This window comes from Argopecten irradians, chromosome 8 (assembly GCF_041381155.1).
Source record: "Argopecten irradians isolate NY chromosome 8, Ai_NY, whole genome shotgun sequence".
Lineage (NCBI taxonomy): Eukaryota > Metazoa > Mollusca > Bivalvia > Pectinida > Pectinidae > Argopecten > Argopecten irradians.
Window position 1 is genome coordinate 2,932,651 of NC_091141.1, and position 17,027 is coordinate 2,949,677.

The 17,027-nt window shown below is 35.1% G+C and overlaps 1 protein-coding gene across 1 annotated transcript in view; it reads left to right on the forward strand.

The window, feature by feature from the left end:
• LOC138329093 (cysteine--tRNA ligase, cytoplasmic-like) overlaps positions 1-13,985 on the forward strand; it is a 211,417-nt gene extending 197,432 nt beyond the window's left edge. Inside the window, exons 10-22 of the mRNA XM_069275836.1 lie at positions 2,448-2,536; positions 3,581-3,702; positions 4,003-4,115; positions 4,233-4,361; positions 4,590-4,823; positions 5,352-5,452; positions 5,675-5,715; positions 6,440-6,588; positions 6,897-6,962; positions 7,301-7,382; positions 7,700-7,908; positions 8,657-8,740; positions 11,666-13,985. Coding sequence (XP_069131937.1) covers positions 2,448-2,536; positions 3,581-3,702; positions 4,003-4,115; positions 4,233-4,361; positions 4,590-4,823; positions 5,352-5,452; positions 5,675-5,715; positions 6,440-6,588; positions 6,897-6,962; positions 7,301-7,382; positions 7,700-7,908; positions 8,657-8,740; positions 11,666-11,809 — 1,563 coding nt within the window. The 3' untranslated portion in view covers positions 11,810-13,985. The remainder of the gene's footprint in view (positions 1-2,447; positions 2,537-3,580; positions 3,703-4,002; positions 4,116-4,232; positions 4,362-4,589; positions 4,824-5,351; positions 5,453-5,674; positions 5,716-6,439; positions 6,589-6,896; positions 6,963-7,300; positions 7,383-7,699; positions 7,909-8,656; positions 8,741-11,665) is intronic.
• The last annotated feature ends 3,042 nt before the right edge of the window (positions 13,986-17,027 follow it).

Below are 17,027 nucleotides of genomic sequence, written 5' to 3' on the forward strand. Positions count from 1 at the left end.
GCTGATGTACTTATTCATCATGTACTTACCTCCCTTGATGTGACCTTATTGTTTAGGTGCTGCCTGCTGATGTACTGATTCATCATGTACTTATCTCCCTTGATGTGACCTTATTGTTTAGGTGCTGCCTGCTGATGTACTGATTCATCATGTACTTATCTCCCTTGATGTGACCTTATTGTTTAGGTGCTGCCTGCTGATATACTGATTCATCATGTACTTACCTCCCTTGATGTGACCTTATTGTTTAGGTGCTGCCTGCTGATGTACTGATTCATCATGTACTTATCTCCCTTGATGTGACCTTATTGTTTAGGTGCTGCCTGCTGATGTACTGATTCATCATGTACTTATCTCCCTTGATGTGACCTTATTGTTTAGGTGCTGCCTGCTGATGTACTGATTCATCATGTACTTATCTCCCTTGATGTGACCTTATTGTTTAGGTGCTGCCTGCTGATGTACTGATTCATCATGTACTTATCTCCCTTGATGTGACCTTATTGTTTAGGTGCTGCCTGCTGATGTACTGATTCATCATGTACTTATCTCCCTTGATGTGACCTTATTGTTTAGGTGCTGCCTGCTGATGTACTGATTCATCATGTACTTATCTCCCTTGATGTGACCTTATTGTTTAGGTGCTGCCTGCTGATGTACTGATTCATCATGTACTTACCTCCCTTGATATGTGACCTTATTGTTTAGGTGCTGCCTGCTGATGTACTGATTCATCATGTACTTATCTCCCTTGATGTGACCTTATTGTTTAGGTGCTGCCTGCTGATGTACTGATTCATCATGTACTTATCTCCCTTGATGTGACCTTATTGTTTAGGTGCTGCCTGCTGATGTACTGATTCATCATGTACTTATCTCCCTTGATGTGACCTTATTGTTTAGGTGCTGCCTGCCTGATGTACTGATATCATCATGTACTTATCTCCCTTGATGACCTTATTGTTTAGGTGCTGCCTGCTGATGTACTGATTCATCATGTACTTATCTCCCTTGATGTGACCTTATTGTTTAGGTGCTGCCTGCTGATGTACTGATTCATCATGTACTTATCTCCCTTGATATGACCTTATTGTTTAGGTGCTGCCTGCTGTGTACTGCTCATGTTTATCTCCCTTGATGTGCTTATTGTTTAGGTGCTGCTGATGATTACTGATTCATCATGTACTTATCTCCCTTGATGTGACCTTATTGTTTAGGTGCTGCCTGCTGATGTACTGATTCATCATGTACTTATCTCCCTTGATGTGACCTTATTGTTTAGGTGCTGCCTGCTGATGTACTGATTCATCATGTACTTATCTCCCTTGATGTGACCTTATTGTTTAGGTGCTGCCTGCTGATGTACTGATTCATCATGTACTTATCTCCCTTGATGTGACCTTATTGTTTAGGTGCTGCCTGCTGATGTACTGATTCATCATGTACTTATCTCCCTTGATGTGACCTTATTGTTTAGGTGCTGCCTGCTGATGTACTGATTCATCATGTACTTATCTCCCTTGATGTGACCTTATTGTTTAGGTGCTGCCTGCTGATGTACTGATTCATCATGTACTTATCTCCCTTGATGTGACCTTATTGTTTAGGTGCTGCCTGCTGATGTACTGATTCATCATGTACTTATCTCCCTTGATGTGACCTTATTGTTTAGGTGCTGCCTGCTGATGTACTGATTCATCATGTACTTATCTCCCTTGATGTGACCTTATTGTTTAGGTGCTGCCTGCTGATGTACTGATTCATCATGTACTTACCTCCCTTGATGTGACCTTATTGTTTAGGTGCTGCCTGCTGATGTACTGATTCATCATGTACTTACCTCCCTTGATGTGACCTTATTGTTTAGGTGCTGCCTGCTGATGTACTGATTCATCATGTACTTATCTCCCTTGATGTGACCTTATTGTTTAGGTGCTGCCTGCTGGTGTACTGATTCATCATGTACTTACCTCCCTTGATGTGACCTTATTGTTTAGGTGCTGCCTGCTGATGTACTGATTCATCATGTACTTATCTCCCTTGATGTGACCTTATTGTTTAGGTGCTGCCTGCTGATGTACTGATTCATCATGTACTTATCTCCCTTGATGTGACCTTATTGTTTAGGTGCTGCCTGCTGATGTACTGATTCATCATGTACTTACTCCTTGATGTGACCTTATGTTAGGTGCTGCCTGCTGATGTACTGATTCATCATGTACTTACTCCCTTGATGTGACCTTATTGTTTAGGTGCTGCCTGCTGATGTACTGATTCATCATGTACTTATCTCCCTTGATGTGACCTTATTGTTTAGGTGCTGCCTGCTGATGTACTGATTCATCATGTACTTACCTCCCTTGATGTGACCTTATTGTTTAGGTGCTGCCTGCTTATGTACTGATTCATTATGTACTTACCTCCCTTGATGTGACCTTTTTGTTTAGGTGCTGCCTGCTGATGTACTGACCAGGGTTACAGAGTACATACCCGAGGTCATCGATTATGTCCAGAAGATCATTGACAATAATTTTGCGTAAGTTATTTTTTATAGTGATAATGAATTATTTTTTGCTGAACTTCTGCAGACTGTCAGAATACCTCTTGGTAATTTGTTGTGAAAGACCCCTTTTGATTGGTGGGTGTTATTCGCACTGTGATTGGTAAAAATATGCCTTTGTAATGGACCTTCTAAAGCATACTGATGCTATTTTTATTTTAAGCACAATCTTTTAGCCCTAAATTGTTCTTGAACAGGTTAATGCAATGATGACTTCACACAATCTTTATGATGGCTAAATTTACAATACACAGAAAATATAATTAGTGCAATCATATTAGTACACTTTGTTTTTTTAACAAAATATACTTAAAGTTATATGTGCTGTTACTGGGGGGAAAATTTGACATGTCATTTTTTCTTCATTAATCTATTGAAAACCATTAGATGTAAATATCATTACTACATAAAACATGTACACTTATGGTATTATGTAAATAATTACAAAAAGAAAGAATAATCCTGCCACCTGACCATGATAACACAACATACTGGCATACTTTTTACAAGAGTTATGGTTCTTTGATCCTGTTATAATAGTTCATTATGTAAGAATCACAACAACAAGAGGAGACCTCGATGGTTCATCTGTTTATTGTCGACCGTCATGTTGTGTTTGAATTTGTTAAAGATGCTCCACCGTCGACAGAGCATAAATGATATTAATCACTTGAACAATAATTGGTGTTTAATCGTGTATATATATGTTATAAAGATAATTTATCTTGCCTTTGGTGCATGCACAATCGGTACTTAATTCCATATACGATATAGTGCCACGGAATTTTTTCGGGATGCAATTAATTATTTTTTGTAACTTTAACTTGACGTGAAATTAGAAGCTCAAACTTTTCAATGGTGGTAATGGTGTAAAGCAAGTAACTTTTGTAACTGAAGAAAAATACTAAATTGTCTGCTCATGTTTTTGATAGTGAAAAAATGTCATTTGTCAGCGGTGGAGCATCTTTAACAATAAAGTGAACATCCCCAGGATCTCTAACTAAGTCTGTCCTGTTACAGCTATGAAGCCAATGGTTCTGTGTACTTTAAAACGACAGAATTCTCAGATTCCAAAGGACATTTCTACGGCAAGTTGGTACCAGAGGCTGTCGGTGATGCCAACGCACTCAATGAAGGGGAAGGTACCAACACTTACACTTACTCCTTACTCTGATATTAGACCAGAATCTAATGAATGTATACACTGAATTGTGATTTTAAATTATCATTTTCAGTTTTAGATTGAACTTTGAATCAATTCCTGTATCTATAAGAAAATTACAGTTTCTGTTTTATGAGGTGTATCCTAATTAGAAAAAAATGCTCTATATAAGATGGCTTTATCCTTTATTGTCTACTGTACAGTTGTACATAAGAAGGATATAAAAGAAGCTCAAGACATCAAATATAACTTTTATGCCATTCTTTACCTGTATTTTAAGGTGAACTTAGTGTCTCAGAATCTCAGCTCGGACAGAAGAAAAGCCAGAGTGACTTTGCTCTATGGAAAGCCTCCAAACCAGGGGAGCCATCATGGGATTCACCTTGGGGAAAGGTATGGTCTCAGTATAGGGTTTTTTATCTCAAAAAGGATGAATTTATTCTATATTTCTTGTGAATGATTCCTCCTCTTAGAAAAACCAATGAATCTTGCACTGTTTTTCCTTTACAGGGCCGGCCTGGCTGGCACATTGAATGTTCTGTCATGGCCAGTTGCATTCTGGGAGAATCTTTAGATATCCACACTGGAGGGTTTGATCTCAAGTTCCCTCACCATGACAACGAGCTGGCTCAGGCTGAGGTTTGTTACTCCCTACATAACTTTCTTATAAGTGTTAAAATGTGTCCATAGTACACATATTAAAGATATATGATATAGTAATTAACATATATATTACTTAAATAAAGACTTGTGCATCAATTTACATTTGAAGAAAACAGATAAACTTTACTTCTACCATAATCTTTTCCCCTTATTTCTATTTTGTGTACATGTGATTTCAGTCTGATTTCTGATTTGCTTTCATAGGCTTACTACCAAAATGACAACTGGGTCCGCTACTTTCTCCACTCTGGACATCTGACAATTGACAACTGCAAAATGTCTAAGTCTCTGAAGAATTTCATTTCCATCAAGGATGCTCTAAAGAAGCACACTTCCCAACAACTACGGCTTCTCTTCCTTCTCCATGCATGGAAAGACACACTCGACTACGGCGACAACAGCATGGAGGTCGCACTCAAGTACGAAAAGAATGTCAATGTAGGTACCAAAGTACGAAAAGAATGTCAATGTAAGTACCAAAGTACAAAAAGAATGTCAATGTAGGTACCAAAGTACGAAAAGAATGTCAATGTAAGTACCAAAGTACGAAAAGAATGTCAATGTTAGTACCAAAGTACGAAAAGAATGTCAATGTAGGTACAAAGATATAGCTGTATCAGTCACCAAACTTTTGGTTGGTTGATTATTAAACAATATTAATTGATTGGAAGATAGCATCCAGTATATTGTGATATGTTAATTGTTAGTGTGAAGTGTGGGTATGTGTTATTGGGAGACCAAACATTCTTGTTGTGTCTAATGGTAAATCTGTATACACTCCCCATTTTACTACACATACTGCCAATAACACCAAACAGCACACCCCAATCGGTCACTGACATTGAACAAACCAGACATTCCACTCAGTTCTCAAACATCCAATGACATATATTTCATTCAAGCTCAAGGTTGTAAATGGAAGACTTAATGATTTATGTTTTCTGATATATATATTTTTGTGTGCAGGAATTTTTCCTAACAGTAAAAGATGTCCTACGATTGACCCCCAGCACTGGAGTAGCAGCATTTGAGAAATGGACAGAAGACGAAGTAGCAATGAATGAAACGTAAGAGAAAAACCTTAACAGGATTTTAGTTGTCATAACATCTATTTTAACAAACAAAGAGTAGGTATACAACAGGTTTACCATGATATAGATATAGGAAGAGATTACAATGAAGTGTTGAATCTTACTAATTTATTATAATTTATCATGTGGTTTGCTATAAGAGAGGAATATGTATATTTTAAAGGTTCTGGCATATTTTTGTTTTCTATTTTCTAACAGCTACCTAAACATGAGGAGAGATGTACATGCTGCTTTGTGTGGTGAGTAAATTTTATTTGTTACAGTTTTAATGCATCTCAAAGTTAATGACATCGTGTTCACAGCACCAAAATATCTCAGTCTAAAGGCATCCTGGTCACAGCACCAAATTATCTCAGCCCAAAGACATCCTCCTGGTCACAACACCAAAATATCTCGGGGCCAAAAACATCCTGGTCACAGCACCAAATCATCTCAGTCCAAAGACATCCTGGTCACAGCACCATATTATCTCAGTCCAAAGACATCATGGTCACAGCACCAAATTATCTCAGTCCAAAGACATCTTGGTCACTGCACCAAAATATCTCACTCCAAAGACATCCTGGTCACTGCACCAAAATGTCTTAATCCAATGACATCTTGGTCATGGCACCAATATATCTTGATTGGTAGAGCCCAATAAAACCAATCCAGTCATTGATATATGTCATATTCTACATATTATCTATTATCACCTAATATGGTATATTTGAAAAGTCTCTGAAAATTTGTAGTAGATAGATCCTATGCATCTGTTCCTTTATGTAGCTATGCTGTTTAACCCTACATATGTTGATGATGTCGTTTGATTGTTGTACATAAAAATCCATTAGTTGCATGGTGGTTTGATATCATTGAATTTATGTCAAGTAACATATTCAATTTAGAACAGACTCCATTAGCACCAATTGGTTGTACATGTTCTTGTGATGCTAATATAAAATGTATCTGTCTATTTTACAGACTCCATCAACACGCGTCAGACGTTGGAGGTGATCAGAGAAGCCATATCGGCCTGTAATATCTATATTACCAAGTGTAAGGTGGATAAACGATTACCCAATAGGATGCTGTTGAAAAACATAGCCGCCTACATCACCAACATGCTCAAGGTCATTCTACATTTTATTAATGTAACCTCATACTTACAGGGATATTTGTTGGTCTTTAAGATTATTTATTTTATCAACCATTTAGTCGTAGGAATAAATGCTGATCTGTACTGAGGTATTGGACTTTGATAATTTTACTTTAGCTGTTACAATGTTTTAGATTATACAATAATTATCTGTATACGTACTAGTCAATTAACCCTGACACTATTTTGTAAAAAAAATATGACCTTATATTGATTTTAAAAACAAGCATTTAATATGATAAATGATAATTGTTTGATATTCTGTATGCCTACTTCTTACAGATTTTTGGTGCAATAGAGACAGAGACAGCGATAGGATTCCCTCAGGGAGGCAAAGCTGGTACTGATGTAAGTAACAGAGCGTTCATTTTAGTTATAATTACAATGCTGAAAAAAAAATCTGATGCAGTATACTTGGTATTTTTCACAAGGATGAAATTTTTGAGATTTTACAGGGAAAATTGTGCGATGGTGAAAATTTCACTTGTGAGTGATAGATCAATCATATCTATTCTCATAGCCATTATTACAAAAGTCTGTTTCACTAAAAATTATTATTCCCAATTTTGGTCTAAATCCAGAATTGTTTTACCTGACAAAATGTGGTGATCATTTGAAACAATAATTAATGAAATATAGGTTACCTGATTAGCTCCATCTTATAATGCTGTTGTTATTATCTGTAGCTGGAAGCCACTGTGATGCCATACCTCCAGGTGTTTGCCCAGTTCCGTGACGACGTGAGGAAGGTGTCTCGAGAACAGAAAGGTCAGTGGCACATTGATATATAGTAACTCATGTGCATTGGCTATAAGGTTATAAAAAGGTTAATTTCTACCGACTTAGCAGTATTTTGGAAGATTAAGTTCAAAAGTATTTATATGGTAAAATCTAAAAAAAAATCGGGGAATTATCATATTCCTGAAATATTTTTGAATCCTTTTATTTATATAATCATGTAGAATGATATTAGAAATTTATTTGGATATGGAACGGAACATATCTGATACAGAAGCTTTTCATACCAATAGAATCTATTGGTTGGAAACAAATATTTAAAAGTTTTCTTTGGATATCGTTGACAGTGGTTGACATCCTGAAGGTTTGTGACCAAGTTCGTGACGATACACTTCCGAATCTGGGTGTACGTCTGGAGGACCATGAAGATAGACCAACCGCCATTAAATTGGTGGATCGGGAAACTCTCATGAAAGAGAGGGAGGAAAAGCTTAGACAACAGGAACTTAAACAGCTAGAAAAGGAAAGAAAGAAGAAAGAACTTGAAGCAGCTAAGGTATGAATAGAGTTTTTCACCATATTCAAACAGTCTTTGGAATATCAAAGCTGACGTTATAAAAAGCAAGGACCAGTTGTTCAAAAGGTAATTAGCATAATCACATAAGTGAAATTTGTTTTCTCATTTGTTGCAAAAATTGTGATAATATTTTCTATAATAAGAGGAAGTAAAAAAAGAATAGGATTCTTCAGAATCTTGTTACCGTTAGAGAAAATTTGTTATAAAAAACTCTTTGATCAAGGTTAAAAAGAGACTGAAATGAGACTGAAACCTCAACAGAGAAGATTGTTAAGTTAGTTTTATCTTGGTTTGAATATTGTAATGAGACTTATCACTCTAGTAACAACCAGGCCCATGTAATATTATTCATTTATCTTCAGGAATAAATTGTGTATATGTTTTATAGTCTTCGAAGTAATTATCAGTTACAGTAAATCAAACAGGTAAAAGTTCATGGTAATTATAAGGAAAACACTTCTCTCTGAGATGGATCCAAATCCAGCAGATCTGGCACATTCAGGCAATAATTATAGTTATTCACTGCAGATATGACCATTATGATTGACCATGGCATTCATTCTGCTTTTCTTTTACATCATTGGAAACACTTAGACATCTAATATGGCAACCATTAAAAGTGGGTTTTTTCACATATCCAAGGGTCAATGATTTTGAATCCTGTGGTAATTGCTAGTTTTTTGCTAAGTACTAAAATCTTGATATTTTCTTATGTTTTTTTGCTTAGGAAGCTAAGGAAGCACAAGCACGGATTCCTCCATCAGAGCTCTTCAAGAAGGAGACCAGTAAATACTCCAAATTTGATGACAAAGTAAGATTCAAAAAAAATTATTTAATTTTTTTTCAGTCCAAAGACATCTTGGTCACTGCACCAAAATATCTCACTCCAAAGACATCCTGGTCACTGCACCAAAATGTCTTAATCCAATGACATCTTGGTCATGGCACCAATATATCTTGATTGGTAGAGCCCAATAAAACCAATCCAGTCATTGATATATGTCATATTCTACATATTATCTATTATCACCTAATATGGTATATTTGAAAAGTCTCTGAAAATTTGTAGTAGATAGATCCTATGCATCTGTTCCTTTATGTAGCTATGCTGTTAAACCCTACATATGTTGATGATGTCGTTTGATTGTTGTACATAAAAATCCATTAGTTGCATGGTGGTTTGATATCATTGAATTTATGTCAAGTAACATATTCAATTTAGAACAGACTCCATTAGCACCAATTGGTTGTACATGTTCTTGTGATGCTAATATAAAATGTATCTGTCTATTTTACAGACTCCATCAACACGCGTCAGACGTTGGAGGTGATCAGAGAAGCCATATCGGCCTGTAATATCTATATTACCAAGTGTAAGGTGGATAAACGATTACCCAATAGGATGCTGTTGAAAAACATAGCCGCCTACATCACCAACATGCTCAAGGTCATTCTACATTTTATTAATGTAACCTCATACTTACAGGGATATTTGTTGGTCTTTAAGATTATTTATTTTATCAACCATTTAGTCGTAGGAATAAATGCTGATCTGTACTGAGGTATTGGACTTTGATAATTTTACTTTAGCTGTTACAATGTTTTAGATTATACAATAATTATCTGTATACGTACTAGTCAATTAACCCTGACACTATTTTGTAAAAAAAATATGACCTTATATTGATTTTAAAAACAAGCATTTAATATGATAAATGATAATTGTTTGATATTCTGTATGCCTACTTCTTACAGATTTTTGGTGCAATAGAGACAGAGACAGCGATAGGATTCCCTCAGGGAGGCAAAGCTGGTACTGATGTAAGTAACAGAGCGTTCATTTTAGTTATAATTACAATGCTGAAAAAAAAATCTGATGCAGTATACTTGGTATTTTTCACAAGGATGAAATTTTTGAGATTTTACAGGGAAAATTGTGCGATGGTGAAAATTTCACTTGTGAGTGATAGATCAATCATATCTATTCTCATAGCCATTATTACAAAAGTCTGTTTCACTAAAAATTATTATTCCCAATTTTGGTCTAAATCCAGAATTGTTTTACCTGACAAAATGTGGTGATCATTTGAAACAATAATTAATGAAATATAGGTTACCTGATTAGCTCCATCTTATAATGCTGTTGTTATTATCTGTAGCTGGAAGCCACTGTGATGCCATACCTCCAGGTGTTTGCCCAGTTCCGTGACGACGTGAGGAAGGTGTCTCGAGAACAGAAAGGTCAGTGGCACATTGATATATAGTAACTCATGTGCATTGGCTATAAGGTTATAAAAAGGTTAATTTCTACCGACTTAGCAGTATTTTGGAAGATTAAGTTCAAAAGTATTTATATGGTAAAATCTAAAAAAAAATCGGGGAATTATCATATTCCTGAAATATTTTTGAATCCTTTTATTTATATAATCATGTAGAATGATATTAGAAATTTATTTGGATATGGAACGGAACATATCTGATACAGAAGCTTTTCATACCAATAGAATCTATTGGTTGGAAACAAATATTTAAAAGTTTTCTTTGGATATCGTTGACAGTGGTTGACATCCTGAAGGTTTGTGACCAAGTTCGTGACGATACACTTCCGAATCTGGGTGTACGTCTGGAGGACCATGAAGATAGACCAACCGCCATTAAATTGGTGGATCGGGAAACTCTCATGAAAGAGAGGGAGGAAAAGCTTAGACAACAGGAACTTAAACAGCTAGAAAAGGAAAGAAAGAAGAAAGAACTTGAAGCAGCTAAGGTATGAATAGAGTTTTTCACCATATTCAAACAGTCTTTGGAATATCAAAGCTGACGTTATAAAAAGCAAGGACCAGTTGTTCAAAAGGTAATTAGCATAATCACATAAGTGAAATTTGTTTTCTCATTTGTTGCAAAAATTGTGATAATATTTTCTATAATAAGAGGAAGTAAAAAAAGAATAGGATTCTTCAGAATCTTGTTACCGTTAGAGAAAATTTGTTATAAAAAACTCTTTGATCAAGGTTAAAAAGAGACTGAAATGAGACTGAAACCTCAACAGAGAAGATTGTTAAGTTAGTTTTATCTTGGTTTGAATATTGTAATGAGACTTATCACTCTAGTAACAACCAGGCCCATGTAATATTATTCATTTATCTTCAGGAATAAATTGTGTATATGTTTTATAGTCTTCGAAGTAATTATCAGTTACAGTAAATCAAACAGGTAAAAGTTCATGGTAATTATAAGGAAAACACTTCTCTCTGAGATGGATCCAAATCCAGCAGATCTGGCACATTCAGGCAATAATTATAGTTATTCACTGCAGATATGACCATTATGATTGACCATGGCATTCATTCTGCTTTTCTTTTACATCATTGGAAACACTTAGACATCTAATATGGCAACCATTAAAAGTGGGTTTTTTCACATATCCAAGCAATGATTTTGAATCCTGTGGTAATTGCTAGTTTTTTGCTAAGTACTAAAATCTTGATATTTTCTTATGTTTTTTTGCTTAGGAAGCTAAGGAAGCACAAGCACGGATTCCTCCATCAGAGCTCTTCAAGAAGGAGACCAGTAAATACTCCAAATTTGATGACAAAGTAAGATTCAAAAAAAATTATTTAATTTTTTTATAATTATTATTATTTATTTTTTCCCACTATTTAACTATAGAGTGGTTTGCAATTCTCATTTTCACAGAAAACACCTACTCATAACCTATCAATTTTTTTATCAACAGGGAATTCCTACCCATGATGCTGAGGGAAAAGAACTCGCCAAGTCAGCCATTAAGAAACTTAATAAGATGTATGAAGCTCAGGAAAAGACTTACGCCAAGTACCTGAAGAGCCAGGAAGGAGCATCAGGTGGCTCTAGTCAATGAAATATAAACAAGGTTCATGGAACTGCCTCAGTGGGGTGTAATCAGTGAACAGATTCACAGACGAGCAAGCCTTGGGGGTGCAAGTCGCTAAAATATCCACAAAATCTTATCTACATAATTGTTGTGACAGTGTCGTATACGGCTTTCATCTGATGTTGGATTTCACACAGTTTGGAACACATACAGATCTCTTTAGAAAAGATTGATTTATTTATAGATTCATGTAAATGACATGGTTTTTTTCATAATCTGTCATTTGAATCATGAGACATTTCACTACATTCAATGTGGTCACCTACTTGCATCATGCATTATTTGTCCCCAGACACCTCAAAGTTAACATGTTAGTACTTCGTGTTGTAATATTATCTATGTGTATAAGTAAATCTTATTTATGGTTAAAGATGTCTAAATGGTTATGCAAAGAAATATTGACTACTTGTAGATCAGTACAATTCTTGATAAATCAGCATAAAATAATCATATATATAATTATATTGTCAAGAGCAATGGCATAATCAGCAATGATTTGCAGCTCAGGCAAAATACATTATATACAATACAGATATCGCTAATCAACATTGCTCTCCCTGTATACAATTCACTGAGATAATATACATATGCATGTTAATTAATCTATTTATTACCATCAATTGCCAGTTTTCACTCCAGTAGGATTTGACTGTCGTGCCAGTACTAAAATGTAACAATAATTGTAATGGGTCTAAGGAAATCATTCCTTATCATTGGTCGCTCAGTTATCATCAAAAACAAATGAGTTCAAGTGAAGTAAAATAAATTCTAAGGAATCATAATTACTTGCTTATTACATAGTACAATAAAACCTGTCTTAGTGGCCACCATTGTATAACACCACCTACTTATAACCAGACCACGTTTTCTGGATCCCAAATGATCAATTTCAATAGAAATTAGGAATCATATAAGAACATTTTCTTTGGATCTCAAATGATCAGTTAGGAATTAGAAATCATGATTTAGTGTTAACTAAGAGAGTTGTGTCCTTTACAGAAGATATCTAGACATTCGTCATCAAAACAATAACTAAACAGTTCTTTATAGATTGTAGATCTGATGATATGCTAGGAATGTACAACGTTATTAAATTTTTGTGTTGTGAGTCTATCAATGTAGCTTTTGTAAGCATCTGTTGTAAGTGTATCGACTCTACTAGAGTTAAAACGGAAAGCCTACTGTTGCTTAGTGTGTGTATACAATTAAGGTTTCTAAATTCTTGTACTAAAGTAGGATTGACGCGCTGTGTATTGTATCCTATGTATATGTGCACAATGTTGGTGTATTAATTCTACTAGTTTTAGAGTTAAAACACTAAAACATCCCCAATGTTTGTGTTTCATTAAAAAATGTTAAGACAAAGGAAGAATTTTCAATATGTACAAACTTCTCTACTGTAAGAGATGTGAAATCAAGAACTACAATTTTATCGACATTCTGTAGATAATTGGAATCTACCTACCAGGTAGTGATAATTATTTTGTCCACAATGTGCAATGATTGAAGGAGATCCATAGGTACTAGTACTGCCAGTTTGTGTTACAAGATCCAAGTAATATTTAGATTAGGCCTACATATTTATTTCCATGATAGGGGGCTTATTACCGGTAGAGTGAGGTGCTCTCTACTGACAGATATTCATCAAAGTAAATGGCTGTTAATGCTGTGTTTAAATATTTGAGTGTCTGACTTTATATAAAGTGTCTAGCTCTCCCAGCACAATCCATTAACATTGATTGAAAATGACTGCATGAAATTTTACAAGATTACAAAAAACTGTAGGCTTTTGTAAAAATCAGATTACAGATATTAAAAAACAGAACTAACATTCCCTGAGTAATGTATTGTAGCTAATATTAAAGGAAAGGTTTTTTGAAATGGATTTAGTGATGTCATATGGTTATCAATTCAGATAAAAATCTAACAATGTTTATTAGGACATATGATCAATTCAAAATAATAATCATTAGATCAGTAAAGAAATACTGTTTATTTTGACATACAAAAATGTAAACAAACAAATAATATTATTGTTCTCAATTACCTGTAGGAGTAGTCATTGACATAATACCGAGTGCATGCATGTAAATGTACAATTTTTCTCATAACAGTACCAAATAAAAAGAAATGGCACCCTGTATTGATTGTTGTTTTGTTTTGATTTTCTTCTCAACGACATCCTTGAACAGAAACAGAAATTTGCTAAAACGGTCATATTAAGGCATTCTTCTGGATTCAATACCGGGTACCAATTTATACTGCTCTCAAGACCCTGATGAATGATTGAGAATTGAGGTCCACACAGTTTATCTGAAGAGGCATTTAAAAAATAAACATTTTAGTGATTAATATCAATATCTGAAGATAATATATTGCCAAATTTTGTCTATACATTTTCATTCATGAAACCTTGAATCAGTATAGAGGCAAATGAAATAAATATGGAAACGTACAAACCAATGCTGAAGTCAACATTCATGAAACAATATGATTAAGACACAAGTTAAAGCTAAATGCTAGAAAACCCCAGCATATTCCGGAAGTGGGACTGTCGTCTGCTCCTCAAATGACACGTGTCAATTGTCCAATCCAGGTTCTCAAAAAAATGAGTTAGACAGGGAACAATAATTTACTGTTGTTTTATTGTGTGGCCTGCAACGAAAGGGTGTCGGTGTCAGTGTCGTCGGCGTCCGGGAAACGGTTTCCGCTCAATAACTCTAGTATTTATTGTCTTATTTCAACCAAATTTGGTGTATTGCTTTTTATCAATGATATCTTAGATGAGTTCAATAATGGTCAAAATCCATCAATCTTTGCAAGAGTTACGGGACTTTAAAATCGTCAAAACAAATAAATTCATGGTTTCCGCTCGATAACTTTAGTATTTATTGTCCGATTTCAACCTTTGGTGTATTGCTTTATATCAATGAGATCTCGTCAAATCCATCAATATTTGCAAGAGTTAAGGGACTTGATAACTTCACCTACTTACTAACTGTATTTTCAACTGTAAATAACTATTTTTTGTGATGCTGTGCAGGCGACACATCCGGATCCACTTCCGTGGAATTCTTGTGGTATAACGTGAAATATTTGTATACATACATTCTGTGGTTTGGAGCTTAGATATCATTTCGGGGTTAGTCGACGGAGCAATAATGACAATAATACAAAAACAAAATCATTGATTTTGTATTTGTTGTTTTACAACTACCCCAAAAACAAGGAGAGTTTCTACACAACAAACATGTCATGTTATATAGCAGGCTTCATTTACGTATTATATCATTATGTCTTAAAGATTCCCGAATATCATCCTTACGACCACAGATGCTTAAAGCTGATGAAGTTAGTAAAAATACACGAATGTATTAAAATCTAGATGTTAGTCAAAATAAACACGTGACTACCTGTCAACTGCCAAGGACACACACGTGTCAATGTACGCGCAAAACCTAGAGTATATTGAAGTGTTATATTAGCTGGTATTGTACATAATTTGGGATCTAGCCGACAACACATTCATATATTACTTCAACGAAACCTTGTCAAGTGAGTGCAGTGTTTAATTTCAATTTGACATTGGTATTTGCAATATCGGGGTTTAGAATGACGCACGTGTGTCAAGTCCCGTGCATTATATAGGGGGTTGGCCAGTGACAGTAACTAAGAAGAGCAAAAAGAAAAAAAATGGCTGCCACTTCCTTGGAAACAACACTGTCATAACTGGGGGATGTCTCGGAAACAATTTTCGAAAAAAAAGATTTCACTACATATGTTGTTGTTTTTTTTTTTAAATTTCAAATGCATGCTCTTTAACTTGCATTGTCAGCTTTGAACTTACTCTGTTTTGGTGTGATGTAGCCATTTCAGTTGAGCAAGGGTGAACACAAGAGCATTGGCCCATGACTTATATCTGGCTAAAGACGCACATAGAGTAGCTTTGCATGGGAAAAATACTTATGGATACACATCAAGACTTTTGCTGTCGTAGCATAAATCGATGGAAAAGGCAGGGAAAAATCTTTGGTGTAAAAACACACACACTATATAAAATGTAACAATGGCAGCTACAGAATAGCCAAAGTTTTTAGTATATTCTTCTTTTGTACAATTTCAACCGTATACCAACTTCTTAGGTGAAAGCACAATTCAGTTAACGTGACGAAACTGGTAATATATCAACATATTACACTGTAGTTCTGATAGTAGCAGGACCTTTTACATTCAGATAGCTAGGACAACAAAAATATAAAAACCGACTTTCTTTCGCAATTTCCTTTTCAAAACATTTTTATAGATAGAAATTTGAATGGAGATATGTTTGGATTTAATTAAGCAAGAAGTGTCTAAGTTATTACATTGACCACGAAATTAGGGAAGATAAATCGCACGCGACAGAAAGTTGGTTTACAGTACAGACAGTTTGCAGCTCTGAGTATATTTCACGAAGACCGTACACCTATGTACATGTCGTCCTGAAATGGGGATAAAACACTCACTGATCACCAATCAACTAAAGGATACACATCTCCTAACTCCACTCCAATGCTGACTATCCGACATGGAAGTTATTTTCAAAGACATTCATTTAAAGGTAAGTGGCAGTAATGCTCATGGTTTGGAGACTTCTTGCTGCAGGAGTCATCAATCTGTCTGTGTTCAGTACTGTTATCCTTATTTTGATATAAAATATACCTTTGATTTTACTCAGATGTGTAATAGGTACCACAATATACCATTAACGAGGTGGATTACATTTTTTACGGGCAGTCACTGATCATCAAATAGAGTATATCGGCTACACACTCCAATGCTGATTAAAGTGAATAGTCGGGCAAAGAAAACCAGTTTAAATGCGTTCATTGGCCTTCCAAAAGTTCTCACATATTAATACGATGGTCAAGTTCTGCCTAGTTTCCCAGTTTTGACCATTAAAGTAAATAAAAGTTGAAAGCATTGAAAGCGAGGCTGCGTGGAAATGTAACCACGGACATAGTGAGCCGGGAGGACGTTTTAGAATTTCCATACTTTAAATTAATTTCTTCGTACGCAGACAGATTTTGACGGGAGATTTTATTTTTTCATTTCATAAGAAATTATACTGGATACATTCACACCATTTTTACCGACTTTAGCCATCCTTGTCCGACTGTTCACTTTAACTTGCATGTAAGTCACT